We start from the raw sequence: 20,000 nt of genomic DNA on the forward strand, positions 1-20,000 counted from the left end.
GTATATGTTCAGGAATAGTACTTGACAGCCTTCTGTTAGTATTGTAAAAGTTCGACATATCCTCTACGTCTGAAATGACGATTATCGACGATTCCAAGCTTTTTCTGGATTGACTGTTATCGTCAATTTAGATTACTCTGTCCCAGGACTTGTGGTAGCAGATGAAAAGAAAAAAAAAAGTTAAAGTTGCAACCTGGAGCACCCACTGCAAAGGAACTGTTTTTATCCACGTAACAACTAAAGATCAACTGGCTTACAATTGCACAAATTATTTATCAACACGAAGTAGTATATATAAAATCATTGCTGAATAGTGGTTAAGTCTAGTACTTGATTTAAAATGGTTAGCTTTTTCTTGAAGTTTGGTAATCCACATTTTCTCCTGTTTAAACTTGTTTCTTAGCTGGTGATAATACACGTTTACTGCGACATTGGGAAGAAAAAATGTATTGACGTAATTAAAAAAATAATTTTCTGGCTATAGCGCTGCGGTACTCTAGTGGTTTGGTGAAAGGGTTATTCATCCAACATTCCCAGGTTCGAGTCCAGCGAGTTTAGGCATTGGGGTTCGGATTTTTATTCATTTCCCATAATCCCTTTCAAGCGCTAAGGGTCCTAAATTGACAATAGTAGCTTTGGAATTGTAGATAATCCACATTTCAGAGGTAGACTGGATGGGTTGAAAAGTTACGTGAAAAGAACGATTTTCTAGCACATTTGAATTAAGCAACGGTGTTTCTGGACTTGTGCGGCATTCTCCTGTACTCAGCAGTTCCTTTTTCTTCATACCAGTTCCTGTTGAAGCTCCTATTCTTGTCAAGTTGACTGCACAATCGTCGACTAGTGTCGCTGCCTATTGGAAACTTTCAAAACGGTACTACAACGAAAGAAAGTTGATGTCCTTTAAACTTCTATACCAAAGGGAAGGCTCCAACGTACCACAGATACAAATTATCAAAGATGCCAAAATCGTTCGAATTGAGAATGGCTTGTGGGTTTTCTCCTCGGAAGTCACAGGGCTTGAGAAATTCACAGAATATGAATTTAAAGTGTGCGTCTTCAGTTCGGTGGGGTGTGGACCAAAGAGTTCCTCGAAGATTGCAAGGACATGGGAAGATGGTAAGGGACTCTTTCAGTTTCTCAGGCTTAGTATAGTCAATTGGGGGCATTGTCGTGAATTACAGCAATGAAAATTGCAATTCCCTATGGCCATAGACACAGCTGATCCTTTCTTATAGATTTTCTATCTCCAATTATTCCATGTGGTGTTGGAGAAAGTAGTCAAATGCAGTTGAAAGAAATTGACATATTTGCAAATGTGGAATATGCCATGGTGTTTATACTTATTGATTGATTTATTCATTTATTTTAGATTATTTTTGTTCCTAACAAGCCATCTTTCTTCATTTAAAATGTCACTTCCTTCATGAAATTAATCTCCTTTAATTATTGGGAAGAAAGGAAGAAAGTTGCTTTTCAATTGAGAATGGTTGAATCACATTTCACTCCATGGGCAAAGTTCATTTCTGATTTCTTGTCTTTGCTGCATTTAAAATCTTTCAGTCCCATCAAAAGCTCCTAGCAATTTTACAGTGACTGCTAACACATCTACAGCTATCATAGCGTCCTGGCAGCTTCCTTCCCCCGACTCCAGACATGGAATCATTAGAGGATTTAAGATATTCATCAGGAAAGAAGGCTCCGATATTAACAGACTAGAAAACATTTCTGTTTCCAACGTCACGATGTACACAAAAAATGTCACCGGATTGGCTAAATTTACACAATATGGATTTCATGTGTTGGCTTTTACCTCCGCTGGTGATGGAATGAACAGTTCTGTTGAATTCGCAAGAACAAAGGAAGATAGTAAGTGATATTGTTCAATTTAACTTTTGTTAAAACAAGGCTCCCTTTAAGTTAGGTAAGTCAGCCTGTCACCCATTTAAATTAATGTATAGGTAAAAAACGAAAGTCTTTGTTTTAAGGCTGCAGATTATATTGTCTTTAGTTTTTTTCATGGCTTATTACATTAGTTTACATTGCATGTGCACCTGTTCCATGTACTTGTACGTACCACTGGAATGTTCCAGTCATCACTTTTTCCCTGAACAAAAGTAAACCTTTTTATGGAAAGTATGAACCTAGATATATATTTGAGCTGTAGAATAGAATGAAATGAAATTTGGAAAGATCATTACGGTTAGTTGAGCAATAAAAAGGAAGACTAAAAAATCCAGGCTTGAATGGGATTCGAACCCTAACCCTACATGTAACCCTAACCTCAGCCTCACGGAAGTCCCTTCTTCTATCGCTTTTCAGATCACATGAGACCAGATTGCTAACACACACAAACAAGACAACTAACCGAATTAATGCTCCTTTTGTATTTTTTTCTAGAAGTTTCCAAGTCTGAACTATCTCTGTATAGAACATATCTATTTTTAATGATGCTGTAAAGCCTGTTCCAGGTTCTCAGTTTGTGGGGATTAGCGTAAAAATGGTTGGGATCAAGGAAAAAGTGAGTGCGAGAAACCATTCCCACCGTTAGGGACAGTGGAACAGGATATAATGAAATTCCCACCGATGGTTACGTACCAAAGCCTAGAGAACCTTGATAATTTTCTTTAAATTTTCCTTGTAACACATGTAACACGAATTAATGAACAAGAATCATTTATTATTTTTTGATTTGTTTATTTTAAGTTCCCTCAAAAGCTCCCAGTAAATTTGCAGTGACTGCAAACACTTCTACAAGTGTCACAGCATCATGGCAGCTGCCACCCACAGGCTCCAGAAATGGAATAATCAAAGGATTTAAGTTGCTTATTAATAGGAAAGGGTCAGAAGACAAACCAAATGTTCAGTTGGTCAACGCTTCCAATGCTGCAGTTTACACAAAGACTGTTACTGGATTGCAAGAATCTACAGAATATGAATTGCAGGTGTTGGCCTACACTTCTCCTGGTGATGGACCAAAGAGTTCTGCTCAGTTTGTAACAACGAAAGGGTCTGGTAAGTGATGATTATTGGTACATTAAACATTGATCGGATCATGTTATCTATTTTGGGCTGACTCTCTTGAAATCTGAAGTGTAGAAGCCATCCTCTCACGTAACTGAACAATTTAAACAATTGTCTCTTACAAAGACCTGAAGAATTCAGGCTGCAAATTCAACGGGATTCAAACCCATGACCTCTGCTATGCTGGTGGAATGGGTTACCAACTGAGCCATGAAGCCACACAGCTGGGACTTGCGGGTCAATTTGTTGGGATCATTCGTTCCCATGAAAGGATTTGATGAGTGAAAGAAATGTATGTGTTTGAAGTGCAGGTTACAGACGAGATGTAGAAGCGATCCTTGCACTTAACTGGAAATTGAAACAGTGTTGTTTCTTACACTACAGACACCTGGGAAATTCAGGCGGCTTCAACCGGATTCAAACCCATGACTTCTGTGATGCTCTACCATTGAATCCTTTCATGGTAACAAATGATCCCACCAAATTGACATGCTACCAACTGTGTGGATTCCTTGCTCAGTTTGTAGAGCATAGCACCGGCGTCGCAGAGGTCAATCGAATCTCGTTGAAGCCAACTGAATGTTTCTAGTGTCCATAAGGGACAACTGCATGTTGAAATTGTCCAGTTACATTAGAGGGTAATTTCTACATTTCATCTATAACCCGCACTTCAAACATATACTTTTCTTTCATTTTCTTGAAATCTCTTTGTCATTGGGAGAAAGCATGAGGTAACGAAGTGAAATCCAGTGAACATGTATTGAGGTCTGCCTACGAGTAGCAGTGAGATACTGGATAATTATATAACTGAAAGGTGGACAGAGGCCTGAAGACTTTGAGTTAAATGTTTCTGTGGTATGTTTCATCTTGTGAAAATTATAGTTACCAAAATTATTCAGGAATTGTATTTAACTGTGCCAGTTTCATGAAGATGTGATTTTGTTTTTATGCTGAAGTGGGTAATAGAACTTATGGGGACAGATTGTGCACCATTTAAAACTACTTATTGCAACACTTTATAAAAGCTTAAAATGTCGAAGTGATAAAAAAAATCACTTCCTTTTTTTCTTCAGATTTTGAAAGTGTATTTGCTTAACACCTCACTAGCAAAATGTTGTGTTTTGATTTCTATCCAAAGGCAGTTTGCTTTGATTGTAAGTTTTGGATTTCACGGTCCGCCATTACTCACGCATTGGACCTAAGAGGTTTGGATCTAGGAAAAAGTGACGTCAAAGGCTCAGTAGCTTCAAATTTAGAGTGAATGCAGCTTATTAAAACTTTGGTGGCTTACCGCTTAGTTAAAATAGCTTTGCAATCAAAAGAAAAATAAGAATTGATTTTCTGATCACAGGGGCACTTTAGAGATATTACCAGAAATGCACACAACAACAAACAATGACAAACTCTTGAAAAGCGTCAAGTGTCAAGGAACTCAGGTGGCTTGTGTCTTTTGCCCAGTTGACGTTTTGTGTGTTTTATCGCATCCACAGGGAAGAAACATTGGATTCTAACAGTTGTCACAGTGGTCTCTTTCATTTTGGCTTTAATGGTCACGTTGTTTTGCTACCTTGTTTGGCGGCACAGAAGGCGGAAGCGTAAAATGGCTTTCTTTGCTCAGAAATGTAAGTAAATCGGAATAAGAAACCGATTCAAAAGTTAAAATTAACCATGCAAATTTTCAGCATGCTCATTGGCCAAGAACTCGTCAATTAATCCCAAACGGAGCAGAAAGTTGAAATTAAATTAACTGACAGGAACGTCTCGAAAGCGCAATGAAAGAAAATGGCGTCCAGGTTAGGGGAAAGTAACAACCTTTGAATTCAGAGTTTGTGAGGTTTTTTTTTTTGGGGGGGGGGGGAGGGGAAGTGGTTTGTTCGTTTCCACAAGTGCTAGCGTGTCGATGTCAATCGTGGTTGTCATTTTCAGTGAATAACGTTAATGTAGGCGGGGCTAGTGAGTCATGACTCGAAATAAACACGATAAGAGTTATCTCATGCATGATTTACCTCGTTAGCCCTTCCGGCTCGTGCAACGCTCGTTAGCCATAGGAGAATTTACTCTCAAGATTATGTATCCCAAATCGTACTCGAAATCATGTGAATACCTGTTCAAACCGTGAAGCAAATAAATTTGCCGCGGGATTTAAACCCCCAAACTTTTGTAGAATTTTCTTGCAAACTGCGATCTAAGTCAAACCAGCATCCCATGACTACGATCCTACAACTTCATTGTATTTGTAGAACGGAACTCTTCACTCGTGCAAGCCAAATCCTATTTAATAACTCGTCTGAAAATAGCTTGATCAAATGCCGTTACATAGAGCTACTAGTATTCTTGACATGACGTCACGGCTGCCATGTTGGAGTCCCCAAACAATGAAGCGGCGGCCATGTTGAAGTCCCGATCCTCCGGGAATTGAACTCAACTGTTATGCAAACTCTTTCTATTCTTTTGGTTGAAAAACATGGCTGTTGATCACGTGAGTGAAACCCAAGTATTGGAGTTGTAGGCTTCTGGTTATGAGCGCCTTGTCAGACCTTTTCGAAGGATGCTCACCTCGAGAAAGGTGAAGGAGACAGAGTGGTATAATAAACAAAACAAAAGGGTAAAAAAGAAAGCAATCGACGCACTACGTATTCAACGAACACAACTGCTTTCATTTCCTCGATAATCTCGATACAACACGATACTCGACTCGTTTGAAAGAAAAAAATGGTTGTCGACACTCGACTGGACATCAATCTTATTTCAAAAATCACGTGAAAGGAACTGTCACCCAAATGATTCTCACAAGTGGTATTAAGAGGACTTTGCCGGAGTTGAACCTACGATCTTCCAATTACTAACTAGTTCGGATGCTCGAGCACTGAGCTATCGGAGACTCGTGGGAGCCAGGCCATTAACTAGGTTCAACTGACAAATCACGTGACGGGCGACTAGGAAAGCGCCTCAGCACCCGGTCCCATGTGTGATTAGCAATTATGTTTACTTATTTCAAGTGACAAATGTGACAAACAAGCATTTTTGCCATCGAACTGAAAGATGTTATATGTCCTGTATATGATAATTATTATCCGAACTAGTAGTCTTAAGCCGTGTTCACACTCAATGTTGATTATGCTCAACGGAAGTGCAATTCAGGCTATCATACTCCATTCACTTTTATTCAATTATGGTTCTGTTCACGTCTGCGAAAATTCAAATACAATAGGGAGGGTAACATCGCAGAGTGAGAAAAAATGGCACCTTATCGCGTGGCTGCCACGATCATCATCACCATGCTTGAGTGAGGAGAGAACCAAGGATAGCTTCTGAGAACAGAAGATGACAAATCTAAATCTTCGCTCCATAAAGCGATTGAGGTTTCGTCGGCTCATACCACCACGTGTTCGCCATTCTGTTCAATTACGCAAAGTAATTACTTCAAACAACCCCGTTGAGGTTGTTTGAAGTAATTATAATCAAATTATAATCAGAGACTGTAATTAGTTGATGTGAACCCACTTCATATTTAATTCGATTATAATTCGATCACAATCGTGACATAATGTGAACAAGACTTTAGGTTCGACTCTTTTAAAGAAGCAATCGGATTTTTTCCGAGTATCCCCGAGTAATGATCGATGCCTTTATTTCATTCACCAGGTTCAATATATAGAGTGTTTTCACGTGATGTCACGGAGGCCACGTTGGTGTCCCTAAACAAAGAAACGGCGGCCATATTGGTGTCCCTAAACAAAGGAACGTCGGCCATGTTGGTGTCCCCAACTAATCCTCAGGGAATTGAGCTCTATGATTATGCAAACCAGGAACACATGTGTAGGAGCCTTCATGTGCACTATGTCCTTGAGTCAATGTTTGCACGTATCTTTCCATTTTTAGAACTAACCCTTCAGCAGGAGACTCACATTTACATCCATTTACATCAATTTGCACAGTTTTCATACATTGCTTTTGCTAGTTTTGTCTTCGTTAGACAAAGACTATATTCTGATTGGCCATTTTAAACAGTGCATGCAGTGCCGGAGAGCTCGTGGCGTTCTAAAAATAGAAAGATACGAGCAAAGGTTGACTCATGGGGCTTGTATGGGAGAGACAAGCTCCTACTCATGGACTACTGTGCAAACGTTTTCTTTTGCCTAGGTGGAAAAACAAGGGTACTAATCACGTTAGTGAAAACACTCTATAACACTTCTTTTAGTACAATTGCGAAATAAAATACCCTTTTGAAGGGGCCAATGCAATAACTGGAAACTTCCACGTTCAAATGTCGAGAACAAACCAACGGTTATTTCCCTTCTATAGAAATGGTACGAAAATATGGATTGGTATCAGATATCCCCTCTGAACCTCGCCAGCTTTGGAAAACACAACCTCGTTCCCAGTGTCTCTATTCTCTGCCTCCCTTGTCGTTGGGGAGACAAAAGAGGCAGGGAAGAGAAGGCCTGGGAACGAGGTTGAGGAAAACACACTTTAAACAAAAATTGAACGAATTGCTTCTAAAGTTTTTTGAAATTGTGGAGATGAATGTTGATATGCGCTTCATTGATCTTTCAACGTATATGGCTTTTCTTTAACAGTTACCTACAATACCTCAAATCATTTTTAGAACTTTTTTTCTCTCTTACGTACGAGGCGTTTGTTTGTGTAATTCTTGTTTGTGTAACTCTTGTCAATTTCTAAGTGTCTTTTTGCTTACTTTGTTGTGAGAGCCAGTCATATTGTCGTCGTGTAAGTGGCCTGCCTAGAATAGCCATGCTAACTGTTGGCTACCATGGTGTTTGTACATGTTTTTACAATAGTTATTTGTTTGTTAATAAAGTGAAAGTGAATGTGTGTTATTTTCACAGATGCTCAAGAAGGACCTGATTGTCAGTTCACCCACGATGTATTCGTATCCTACAGCTCTAAAGACTACGACTGGGTGAAAGACAATTTGCAACCTCTTTTCGATGGAAGCAATATCGAGTACATCATTCACTCCCGCGACTTCATTCCCGGCAAAGCGTTTTTCGATAACATGGCGGATAGTGTGTACAGCAGTCGCAAAGTGATTTTTGTGATGTCAAGAAACTATCTATCCAGCGGTTTTTGCAAAGATGAGATGGACATGGCCCTTTTTAGAGCTGCGCGGAACGACGAAAACAGGTCCTTGATCGTGGTGAAGATTGATGACGTAAAACCGCAGGACATACCAAAGAGTCTTCGTCACAAGACCTTCATCGACTACACCAGCAAAGAGGAAGCGACCACGTGGAAAAAGAGGATACTGGAATTTGTTTCGATTGCGAACAGATCATTGAGTGCTTCGATGGTAGAAGAATTGGTGGACACATTGGATACCAAGTCGCTCATCCCAAGCAAATTCACACTAAAAAGGAAGAAAGAGCAATTATCAGGCTTGCTAACAAAAGTTTGTTGTAAAACGAAAGTGAACCCAGCCTGCCAGCAGAGCCTTTCTTAACTCGGCGATAAGGAAAGGACTGCAGAAATCGCCCAGAATAAAGCTTATCTTCAGGTGGAAGGTTTTTCTGCAAAATGATAAACGTTTTAAAATTCAGTTGGCATAAGCCTTAGCTGTGTAAACCGGGATTAGCATAAGCATAAGAAAAAGGAATCGTTTTTATTTTATTATGCTTATGCTTATGTTACATTAATAACTGCTTGCGTATACGTCAATTTCTCTTATGTTTATGCAACAAGTGTGAACTTCGTTATGCTTATGCCGCAATGTAAACCAAGCTTTAGGATATATATGGGGAACCCTGGGATCTCGGTAGTTACTTGGTGTATGGGGACAAATAGTGTACCAGAATATGTTATATAGTATAACTAGTTGTTGCATTTGCAAGTGCCACGAGTGAGATGTGAAAGTTGTCATAAAGTTCTAATTAGTTGTCGTCTTAGTTTACTATTGTAGTTCGTTAGTATTTACTATATTGCCGATAAGTGTTGTTTTTATTCCTTGCAGCGTAGTGTATTACCTGTCTTAGTGTTAATGAACTTATTTTTAGTGTTGTTAGTGCCACTGCGCACCGGTGGCTCAGTTGGTTGAGCACCGGGCTGCCATGCGGGAGGTCGTGAGTTCGACTCCGGCAGGACTAAAACTCAGTGTCTTAAAATAACTGGGGAGAAAGTGCTACCTTTGTAATTACATTAGCAAATGGTTAGACTTTTAAGTCTTCTCGGATATGGACTAAAAACTGTAGGCCCCGTCCTACAAATATCTTCCATGTTTATAACTTCCCTGTGGGACGTTAAAGAACCCACACACTATTCGAGAAGAGTAGGGGACGAAGTTCCCGGCGTTGTGGCTGTCCTCTGTGAGTATGCTCTTTGCAGCAGAAGTGGTCGGCCTGGCGTAATGTCTCTAAAAAGGTTTGTGGTGTATAAGGGCACCTAAGCAAAAACAGCCACTGCCGAGAGCAGGGACATGTAGATGTAGATGTTATGTAGTCACGTAAAAATGCATGTTGTAATTTGAACTATATATCTGTAAAAGACGTTGGCGTTGGCGGCCAGTTGGAGAAGAAAAAGAGTTGAAGAACGAACGTTAAGAGGGAAGTTGAAGGTGGAGAAGATATTTTCGTGTATCACTGCTAAGAGCCATTAGCAGGAGCCGCGACAAGACTTTAAAGACGAAATCCCTTTGATAACGGCGACTTATGAACCGAACTGACAGAAAGAGAGTAGGAGGAAGAAGGACTGAAAAAGGATAACAGCAGCAAAAGACTGAACGGAAGGAGTTCGGGCGAGAAACAATATTCAAAGAACAAGAAGCCGACTGAAGCGTGGTTTTGCCACAAGGAAATGTTTACACAGTGAAGAGGAACTGGCCTGAAAACTTTAAGCATAGTAAACTGTAGTAAATGTAAGTCAAAGACACGGGCGTAGCGTCCATATACGCACGTACGCCCGTGCGTACAGCTCAAATTCGGGCATCCTTATTCCATGGAGACATTAATTTCTTTTAGTAATTATAAAATCGGGCCACGTTTTTTAAATTTCGAGTGACACTGGTCTGTCTGTGTGAGTATTTTCAGTATCTTTTCATTAACCCATAGACGCCTGACCAAACGGATCCAAAATCATCCAACATCGTTGGACGCTTTTGAAAAGTGTCGAAAGAGTTGACCAAACGAATGCAACACGTTAAATCCAGAATTTTGGACTCAAGGATCTAGAACCAAAATCTACCCAGAATTCTTTGAAAACAGACATAAAATTTTTCTGGAGGAGAATGTTCCCAGCTCGTCCTTCTTTGGGCGCTCGAAACATTCTTCGTGTGCGTACACCTTCAAAATCTCATGCTACGCCCCTGAAAGATGGCAGTTATCGTTTTAGACGCTTTTAAGGATTGTATTTACTCACGAATTAGTTAGGAATTAGTTTAAATTTTAAGAACTCGATTAATTTTAGGATTAGCCGTTATGATTAGTTTTTTCCTTGCTTTTTTTTCTTATATTGTTTATAAGTTAATAAAGTTGTTGTGAATTAAGTAGTACATGGTAGTGTGTTGCGTGATCGAGGGAAGGGGTTTGGTTTTCTTTTCTTTCTTATGTGTTGTTTTCCTCAAGGGAGTCCTCCTCGACTATCGTCACGATGGGACTTGAACCCAGCATGACACTCTGATTGAAAGTCTGATGCTCTGCCGACTGAGCTAACCGGGCTCGTGTTGTTGTTAACACGAATTTTGATTTTTATCCTCATTCATATAATTAGCTGAGTACTTTCTCTTAGTCTCACTTTCGTTCACGAAACCATTTTCAACACAACTAAAATGAAATCAAAAAGAACACAAAGGAAATAATCACGATTCCTCGACTGCTTCCTTTGAACGGAAGTCGAGATCTAATTCATTCGCTCGATTTGGGTCTTGAACCCGTGACCCTCTTCTAAATGTCCGATGCTCTACCTGAGACAGATCCCTTTATTACATCTACGAGTTTAAACCGTTTCATGCCAATTTTGGTTATTATCCTCATTCATGTAATTAGCTGAGTACTTTCTTTTAGCCTCACTTTCGTTCACGAAACCATTTTCAACACAACTAAAATGAAATCAAAAATAACATGAAGGAATAATGACAAATCCACTACCGCTTTCCTTAAGCCGAAAAGAAGGTTGAACTAACATGATATGATTTACTCGCCCGTTATGGGTGGGACCTGAACCCAATGACCCCCAGATTAAACGTCTGATGTTTTACCGACTCAGCTAACTGGGCTCGGGTCGTTGGTTATTGACTCAGAGCCCTCAAGTACATCCACAAGTTCATACCGTTTAACACGAATTTGGATTATTATCCTCATTCGTATAATTAGCTGAGTATCAAGTCAGACCATGGCGAAGGAAACAATAAAATAAAATCCGCCCAAAGTACCCAGCAGGAGCAAGTAAACTTTACGAATAAGACAACACCTACGACTGGGACAGCAACACCACTTTGCTTGTCGTGGCAGCCATCACTAACCCCGCCAACAAAGTTGCTCAGCATTTGGTAAGTGATGCAATAAGTGCGGGATCATGATCGGTCATTTCGCTTGAGCCTGTAAAGGGGGAATCAGAAGACAAGGAAGGTAGCAGCAATCTAACTTTTGTCAATGTTGAATTAGGTGAAGGGGCATTTGCAGCTGAATGTGAGACAGCACCTAAACGGCATACAAGAAACTTCTTCGCTCACCTACAGCTCTTTCACAGGGACAAAACGGCAATTGTAAAAGCATAGATCGACTCAGCATCAACTTGCAATAATAGGGAGCTTTAGCACGCACGTTTTTGAGGCGCGGATGGCAACCGGAAGAGAACATTTTGCGTGTCAGGACAAAGATGTCTCACAGATTTTTATTCTAATCATCTCTAATGGAGAAAAGATACTGAGCAATGGTTGCCGTCCGCGCCTCAAGAACGCTCCCTACCCAGCCATCTCATGAGCCAGTATGTTTCCAGGACCAGAAGCAGAATAGGCCTTATCACGCTTTTGACCACCATTTTGACGGGTAGGCAAAGCGTAAAGAATTTGTAGTGTTTATATGGGAATCCGATGTCAAATAATTTTCGTTAAACGCTAGTTGTGAAAAAATTATGAATTGAGAACTGAAGGTACAGGGCAAAAGGTTGTACAAACCAAATTTTAGGCACTAACCTTTCACAGAAGATGCCCGGCAGCGTTTTCAATTTTTCCATAGATTTGTTTGTAATTTTTTTTTCCCGCGAATTTTCAGTAACAATTACAAACAAATGTATGGAAAAATAGAAAACGCTACTACGCAGCTTTTAACGAAGGCTAGTCCCTAAAAATTGGTCTTTATAATCCTTTACCCTGTACCTTCAGTTTGCGATTCATAATTTTTTACTTTGCCAAGTGCGACCCATGCCGAACTAGCGTTTAACGAAAATTATTTGACATGCGACACACTTTGCCTACCCGTCAAAATGGCCTTCAAAACCGTGATAAGGCCTAACACATATGGAAGCCAAACGTATGCGACCTAAAGGCAAACTGACCCTATGGTGCGACAGAAACGGTAAACTGACGACAATAGACTTTTGTAACTTATGTAACCCGCATAGACCCTTTGCATAAATGGCGCCCAAATTTGAATAACAATACTTGATACATCCTGAGCCTCACATTCATGAGAAAAATCCTTTGTCTTGAAACACAAACACGAGGCTAAGGATGTATCAAGTTCAGCATTTATGCAAAGGGTCTATGTATTTGATTCGCAACAAGTGTATTAAAATTCATTTTTTGACTGCTCGTAACAGGGTTGTGAACAACATAATTAGCTGAGTATTTCCTTTTAGCCTCACTTGTGTTCACCAAACAATTTCAAAAGAACCATTTTCAAAAAGAACATGAAGGAAATAATCACAAGTCTAGTACTGCTTCCTTTACTAGACCAACATAATCCAATTCATTTTCCCGATATGAGACTTGAACCCTTGACCCTCAGAATAAAAGCCTGATGCTTTACCTACCGAGCTAACCGGACTCGTGTCTTTATTCACTTAGGGCGCGTTCGATTGACCCTATTCCGGAATAAGAATACGTGAAGTGATGATTTAAGACGGTATGTTTGGAGTGTTTCGAAGCAGCAAGGATAATAAAAATATGTTTAAAATAGCATTTTAGCAGATGTTTGCGGTAGCCTCGCAGCTCCTACAAGGTCTCACCTGATTGGAGACCACCCTTGAGGTTTAACAAAAGAACAAATAACAGAAACAATGGCCCTTTTGTTTTAGGCCTAGGGTAACAGAAACAATGGCCCTTTTGTTTTAGGCCTAGGGTCCATTGTTTCTGTTATTTGTTCTTTTGTTAAACCTCAAGGGTGGTCTCCAATCAGGTGAGACCTTGTAAGAGCTGCGAGGTGACCCGATGTTTGACAATTTTAGTGTGAATGTCCGTAAAAACGAAGGATTCCTAACTTATATTCCATGTATTCTTATTCCGGAATATGGTCAATCGAAAGCACCCTCAGTCAGAGCCCTCAACTACATCCACAAATTCATACCGTTTAACACGAATTTTGATTATTGTCCTCATTTGTATAATTAAATGACTATTTACCCAGTCGGGATCTGCGTTTCATTTGTTTTTTTTCTTTTTTTTTTTTTCCGTGTCGGTAAAAGTCTTGCCTGTCACTCCCCTGCTAAGTGGTGTCTTTGTGCATAGAGCCTTCTGCGCGTTTTTTCTTAGTATCGAGTGGGTAGTGGGAAATGCGTAGATTTCTCTGGTGGACACAGTATTAACTTAACCGGCAATGGCGTCGAAAGTCATGTAACGTGTGTGGCGTTTTAGTGGATCTTTGAACAAAATATATCCTTATGAGGCTCAATAATGGCAAGTCAATTGGATACTGAACAAGACAGGCGGTGGAATCTTAAAAGCGACGAGTAACGGACTTCGACAACAATCTGTCGCCCGTCGAGCCAAAATCAAAGTGAGCTGCATTTCTAATATTGTACCAAGTGTACTGTTATGTAGAACACTGAAACCAAATGCAAAATCCTCTAGTAACTTATGGGTTCAACAAAGACAGAGAACGAATCGAACACCTTAAGTGGATCTGTCATCAACTCTGCACAGTCTTCAGGTAAAAATAATAATTGGAAATGTGACAGCCAAGAATTATTTGAAAGAAAATTTGTCGTCTATTTTGTGCTTCATTATTCAAGGAAAAGGTTTCATCCGGAAATTTTAGTTTGTTGTAATATTGCGCATATTTGGAACGATTGAGTTTTTTCTCTTCACGCACGTAATGAAATAGGAAGGGGTTTTTGTCTCTAATAGCAAATATGTTGTTTGAGGATACTTTTAGTATTGCCCTGTAAGCAGGAAAGGTTCACGAAAATAAACAGGTCTGTTGGAAGCGTGCTTGAGTTTTAACAGAATAAGCCCAAAAATCAGTGAAAAATTGTGACACCGATGAACAATAAAGTAGCTGCTATTCCCAAAATGATGGAATTACCTGGTGATAAATAATCTCGTCTTGGAGAGTAAATTTTTGACTTTGCAGAAACAATGGTGGGCGATTGTGATCTTTGATTTGAAATCGCTCATTTATTGTCAGACTTTATAAAACTAGACAGAAAAAGAAACTTACGAAAACCCGGTATCTTGTCATCATTTGACACAGATGTTTCACTGTCTGGTGAGTAAACATGCCGCAGTAACTTAATCACGGCGCCCGCTGGATTCCAGCGATGTCACTTTCGATTTTGCGATCTATTTGTGCAGCCAAAAGTAGAATAACAAAATTGAGCGTTGCAAAAATATTCCAAAATGTTTGTCGCTGATCGTAACTTTTTATATTCCATATTCACGCTTCAAAATTAATGTTGTTTTCATGTCGTAAATATTTTGTTCTCTATCGACCATCCCGGAAACTTCTTTGTGCTCTTTCTAAAAACTGTGTATCAATAGTTATTTACTTTTGCATCAATATTTGTTTTGCATAAAGCAAGCTAACAAAATCTGTACTATGCTGAGTTCGCATTTGTTAGCGTTAATAGCATTTTCGGTCCGATGCTTCTGTTTCATGGGGGATATATTGTTTAGGTCACCCATCCAGTTACTAACCCCGCCGGACAGGGGAAAACTTCAGTGAACTTTACTTTTAGTATTACAAACCTGTCAGATGCTCAGAGGGCAAGCTTAAACTTGTGGTGAAAAGAAGTTGTGAGGGAACTTGAAAATTATCAGCCCTGAGGGCAATGTTTCTCGCTTCTCTTTTATTTTTTTATTCTTCAGAGACTGGAATGCTGTAATTCAATGCCACACAATTCAGTGCCTTCTGATTTTCTGTAACACGTACCACAGGCAACCCAGTGTATGCTTCCTGGAAGCATCTCGTTTCATGACATGGATAATATTAATGATATATTTTCCTGCTTTATTACTAGATCGAATGAAATTATTAATTCTCACGTGCCTCTGAGGAAGCTTTCAAGAAAGGAAATCCAGTTTAGATCAAAACCTTGGATATTTATTGGCCTTCAAACGTCAAGATGACTCAATTTGACTCATAAAACATGCGTTCTCAACTTTTCGACCTTTCTTTTTAAGCCATTAACTAACAGCTTTTTTTCTTAGTGCCACTTCTCTTCAAGAAATTCAAGATATTATTTCTAGTCTTAGATCTGGAAAGCATGTGGCCCCTTTAGTATCCCTGTTCCCCTTCTGAAGATTTTAAAGTTTGTGATCTCTAAGCCTCTGGAGATTTTATATAATTTCTCATTTTCCTCTGGTTCTGTTCCTGATGCTTTTAAAATTGCACGTGTTATTCCTGTCTACAAGTCTGGAAGGTTGCCTTGAGATCCGGAGATCCCGGGTGCAAGACCCGCGCTGACCACTCGTTGAATTTGATCCTGGTAGTCCCTGGTTCAACTTCCCAGCTGCACTTGTAAATAGCCAAATGGTTTGCCTCCGGCCAGTTGGGATTCTTAACAGCTGTTGTTGTTCTGTTCCGTCGTTTCGTTGTTTCATTGTCCCTGAAAAACCCCTATGGGGAGCGGTCAATTAAGTATGTATTGTATTGTATTGATCTCGTCTGTTGCTAACAAATTACAGACCAATATCTCCTCTTCCAATTTTTAATCAGATTCTAGAAAAGTTAATTTTTAATAGACTAACTAAATTCCTAGACAAACACAACATAATTTTTTTCAGGGCAGTTCGGTTTTCGTACAAATCATTAAACTGAGCATGCCCTATTGCTAATTACTGATAAAATTCAGAGAGCAATTGAAGGTTGCCTTTTTTCCTGTGATGTATTCCTTGATCTCCGTAAAGCTTTTGACACTGTTGACCATAGCATCTTGCTAGCTAAACTATACTCATATGGCATCCGTGGTGTGGCTATGACTGGTTTGTTTCCTATCCATCTAATCGATCTCAATTTGTATCCATTGGTAACCTAAGTCAATTTCAAAACCAATTACGTGTGGTGTCCCTCAGTGTTAAGTTCCTGGTCCCCTGTTATTCCTTTTATATATCAATGATTTTAGTAATTGTTCCACTGTGTTTGATTTTTACCTCTTTGCAGACGATTCAAATTTATTTTTAACAGACTTGGATTCTTTAGAAACGAGAGTGAATCAAGAACTGAAACATATCCATGATTGGCTTTGTGCTAACAAATTGTCCTTAAATATTGATAAAACAAATTTTATAATCTTCCACCCTTTTCAGAAAAAAACCAGCTAAAACCATCTTGTTGAAAGTAAACCAAACACCAATTAAACAAAAGGACCATATCAAATATCTTGGAGTAGTAATGGATGCTCATCTTAATTTCAAGGAACACATTCATCAGTTAAGTAAGAAAATCTCTAGGGGTATTGGGATCCTAGCTAAGTTGCGTCATTATGTCTCTCTTACTATTTTAAAACAAATGTATTTTTCTCTTATTTACCCTTTTCTTATATATGGTGCCACCATCTGGGGCAGTACTTACGTAACTACTCTAAATCCATTAATTGTATTGCAGAAAAAGGCAATAAGAATCATCACCTTTTCCCAGTATAATGATCATACTTCTCCTTTATATAAAGATTTGAACATTCTGAAATTCCTTGATGTTATATATGAATTAAAATGTTTAAATTTCATTTAAATATGCTCCCATCTTCCTTCAGTAATTTCTTTACCCCTATATCTTCAAGGCACAATTATGAAACTAGGCTGGCCTCAAGATTTACATTTTGTATTCCTTCCGTGAGAACAAACTATGGTGGATTTAATATTCGCTTTAAAGGAGCTTTTCTTTGAAATAATCTTCAAGAATCTCTTAAGAGTCTTAGCCACTGGAACTTTAAACGGTCCTTAAAAATGACATTCTCGAGACTTTTTTTTTTCTTTTTCTTGTTGTTGTTGCTGTTGTTTTGTTTTCCAATTTTCTTTGAACGATGACTTATGTGTGTGCGTGTGCTTGCTTTTTCTTCATTCTTGTACCTCCATGCAGCAACTGAGAAAAATATTATTTGAAATAGTTTATTAGTTTGCCTCCTAGCCAGATTAGCTCTATAGTTATTTTCTAGGCGGCTTTATACCTTACATATGTAATATTGTCCTTTTTTTCTCGCTCTCTGTTGTCATTGTATGGTATAAATAAAGATGTTGTTGTTGTTGTTGTATTTTCTGTAACACGTACCACAGGCAACCCAGTGTATGCTTCACGGAAGCATCTCGTTTATTTTTGAAATTGCACGCAACTCTGGCTTTGTTTGTTTGCGGTGTCATGGAAAAAAAATCCTTTTTTTGGATTTTGCGTTTTTGTCACGCTAAAAAATCCATTGATCCGAGATCACAAATCCTTTTTTGGATTGCCCCCCCCCCCCCCCTCAAAAAGCATCCTTAGAACCTGAACTTAATTCAAAACACGTTACGGGAGATTTAGCAGGTTACAGAAGGTACCCCAAGCTAACGTTGTAATTTGAGCATCACGATCACTTAAAATTACAAGAGTTTGTATGTGAATTTGCAAGCGTGTTTAGGAGTCGAAAATAAAGAATATGAATGGAACAAAAATGCTTTACCTTGTCTTCTTAATACCTTATCAGTGTTTTTGTGGCGTACTTTGGTTATTTCAGCGATATTCCAGTGGGTTTTAGGTTCATTGTTTTCTCTCTATACATATTTATCTTCAAGGTTGGAAACTCCTATGAAGCAGTTGGAATCACAAGCTGCTGTAAATTCGGCCGTTGGCAAAACCAGGATCGGACCGGAGCGCACCGCATCTCACCTTACCGGACAGGACGGTATCGGATCGGATCGAATTGGAGCGTATAGGCAAAACTCGGACCGGATCAGTATCAAAATTTCCCACCAAACGTAGACGGTCACCATACAACGTGCTGAAGAGGGGAGAAGTCGAATTCTGTGCCTTTCTCTCTTGTGTAGTCGTCTCGTCATTTATTGAGACTCATGGAAATCCTTTTCTTCCAGAGATGATTACAGATTCCGAAGCGGAATTATGAAAGATACGATGTGACAAATTGTCGTCAATGAGCGAATTGACTGCGTACGCACAGAACGGTCTTCTTCTTCAAACATGAAAACTGACAACAATTATTTACTTTACCCCAGTCCTTGACAATTCCATTTATATTTCCCACATAAACACTAGAGACAGTAGGATGGAGCCGACCAGCCATCTGACCAGCCGCATCTATTGTACTTACAATATTGAGGTCTACGCAATAACAAATTAGGCAAAAGGGCTCTTATTATACAACGCAGTTAACTGTCGCAAAAAAAACTCAACAAAAAATAAACAGGGTGGTAATTAAGCGGATACGCAAAACCAGTAAAAAAAAAACTTCTTCTATGAGAAAAAACTGGAAACGTATACTCCAAACGAATGGAAAATCACCTAAAGCGACCAGAGTGGTTTAGAGGTCGCAAAAAATGTAAACAGCACCAAAATAAAAATGAAAACTTCCCCGAGCAAAGCAACGTAGGACACAAGAGAGAAAGGGACAAACTTCTCCTGTCTTCAGCACGTTGTCTGGTGACCGTCTACGTTTGGTGGGACTGGTCCGAGTTTTGTCAATACGCTCCGATCGGATCCGATCCGACACGGTCCGGTCCGGTCTGAATAGCGCTAGCATTTACATATAGTGTAAATAGAATCTACCTAACTGAAATTGAGGGTCCAAAAGAAAAATTGCATGTACATAGCACTTACATAGAAAATACTATAGGATGTAAAATAGGCTTTGACTAACCTCTAAACATTAATGGAATAGTATTGAAATAGGAATTACACATCTCATGCCTAATGCTTGCATTTGAACGAGGTCAGAAAAATCAAGAAAAATAGCTTGAAGTCACTGAGAAATAGAAGTACTAGTGCACAAATGGAACACAAGAAACAAGGTTATAATATCCTTCTCCTGTAAAATAATATTCCAGCAAATCAGAATCGTGCTGGAAACTACAATGTCTATTGTAGTCAAGTTATTAACAGTTATTACAATAGCTCACAGACAAAAAAAAATGGACGACAGATTTCAAAGCAGTTATATTTTTTTTATTGCATGAACCTAAACATTTAATTCATGTCAAAATCTTTGGATTGAGTTCTTGTTTAATTTAATAACAAAAAACGAAGAATAAGTCATCTTCGCTTTGACTAGAGCGCGTTGACAATGCAAGTTTTATCGAGGATCTATATGGAGATTCTGATTTTGTTTATACCGGGCTCTATGAGAATAAGGCTGAATTTTCTTGTGGCGGAGCACGTGGTTAAGTTAAAGGTGGTTTATTTCGTTGCCATTCTTTTTGGGAGGACTGTCTTGCGGCATCGCCATTTGTTTCCAGTATCGTGAATGAAGGTTACTCGCTGCCTTTTGCACAGTTGCCTCCCGCCTTTTTTCTTAGGAAAAATCGTTCAGCATTTCGAAACTCTGAATTCGTCGGAGCAGCCATCCTTGAGCTTTTGGAACAGGGTTTAATCATCGAAGTTAAT

At 39.2% G+C, this 20,000-nt stretch overlaps 1 protein-coding gene across 3 annotated transcripts in view; it reads left to right on the forward strand.

Moving 5' to 3' along the window:
• LOC138022858 (uncharacterized) overlaps nt 1-20,000 on the forward strand; it is a 295,342-nt gene that overhangs the window by 127,706 nt on the left and 147,636 nt on the right. For 2 of the 3 annotated variants that reach the window (XM_068869845.1, XM_068869844.1), the window contains 5 exons: nt 793-1,119; nt 1,564-1,869; nt 2,707-3,015; nt 4,515-4,646; nt 7,875-10,516. The exons of the other annotated variant lie outside the window; for it this stretch is intronic. In XM_068869845.1, the coding sequence (XP_068725946.1) occupies nt 793-1,119; nt 1,564-1,869; nt 2,707-3,015; nt 4,515-4,646; nt 7,875-8,488 (1,688 nt within the window). In that variant the 3' untranslated portion in view covers nt 8,489-10,516. Of the gene's footprint in view, nt 1-792; nt 1,120-1,563; nt 1,870-2,706; nt 3,016-4,514; nt 4,647-7,874; nt 10,517-20,000 lie in introns of those variants that run through there. 3 annotated transcript variants of the gene reach the window in all.

This window comes from Montipora capricornis, chromosome 11 (assembly GCF_036669925.1).
Source record: "Montipora capricornis isolate CH-2021 chromosome 11, ASM3666992v2, whole genome shotgun sequence".
In the NCBI taxonomy this organism is placed as follows: domain Eukaryota; kingdom Metazoa; phylum Cnidaria; class Anthozoa; order Scleractinia; family Acroporidae; genus Montipora; species Montipora capricornis.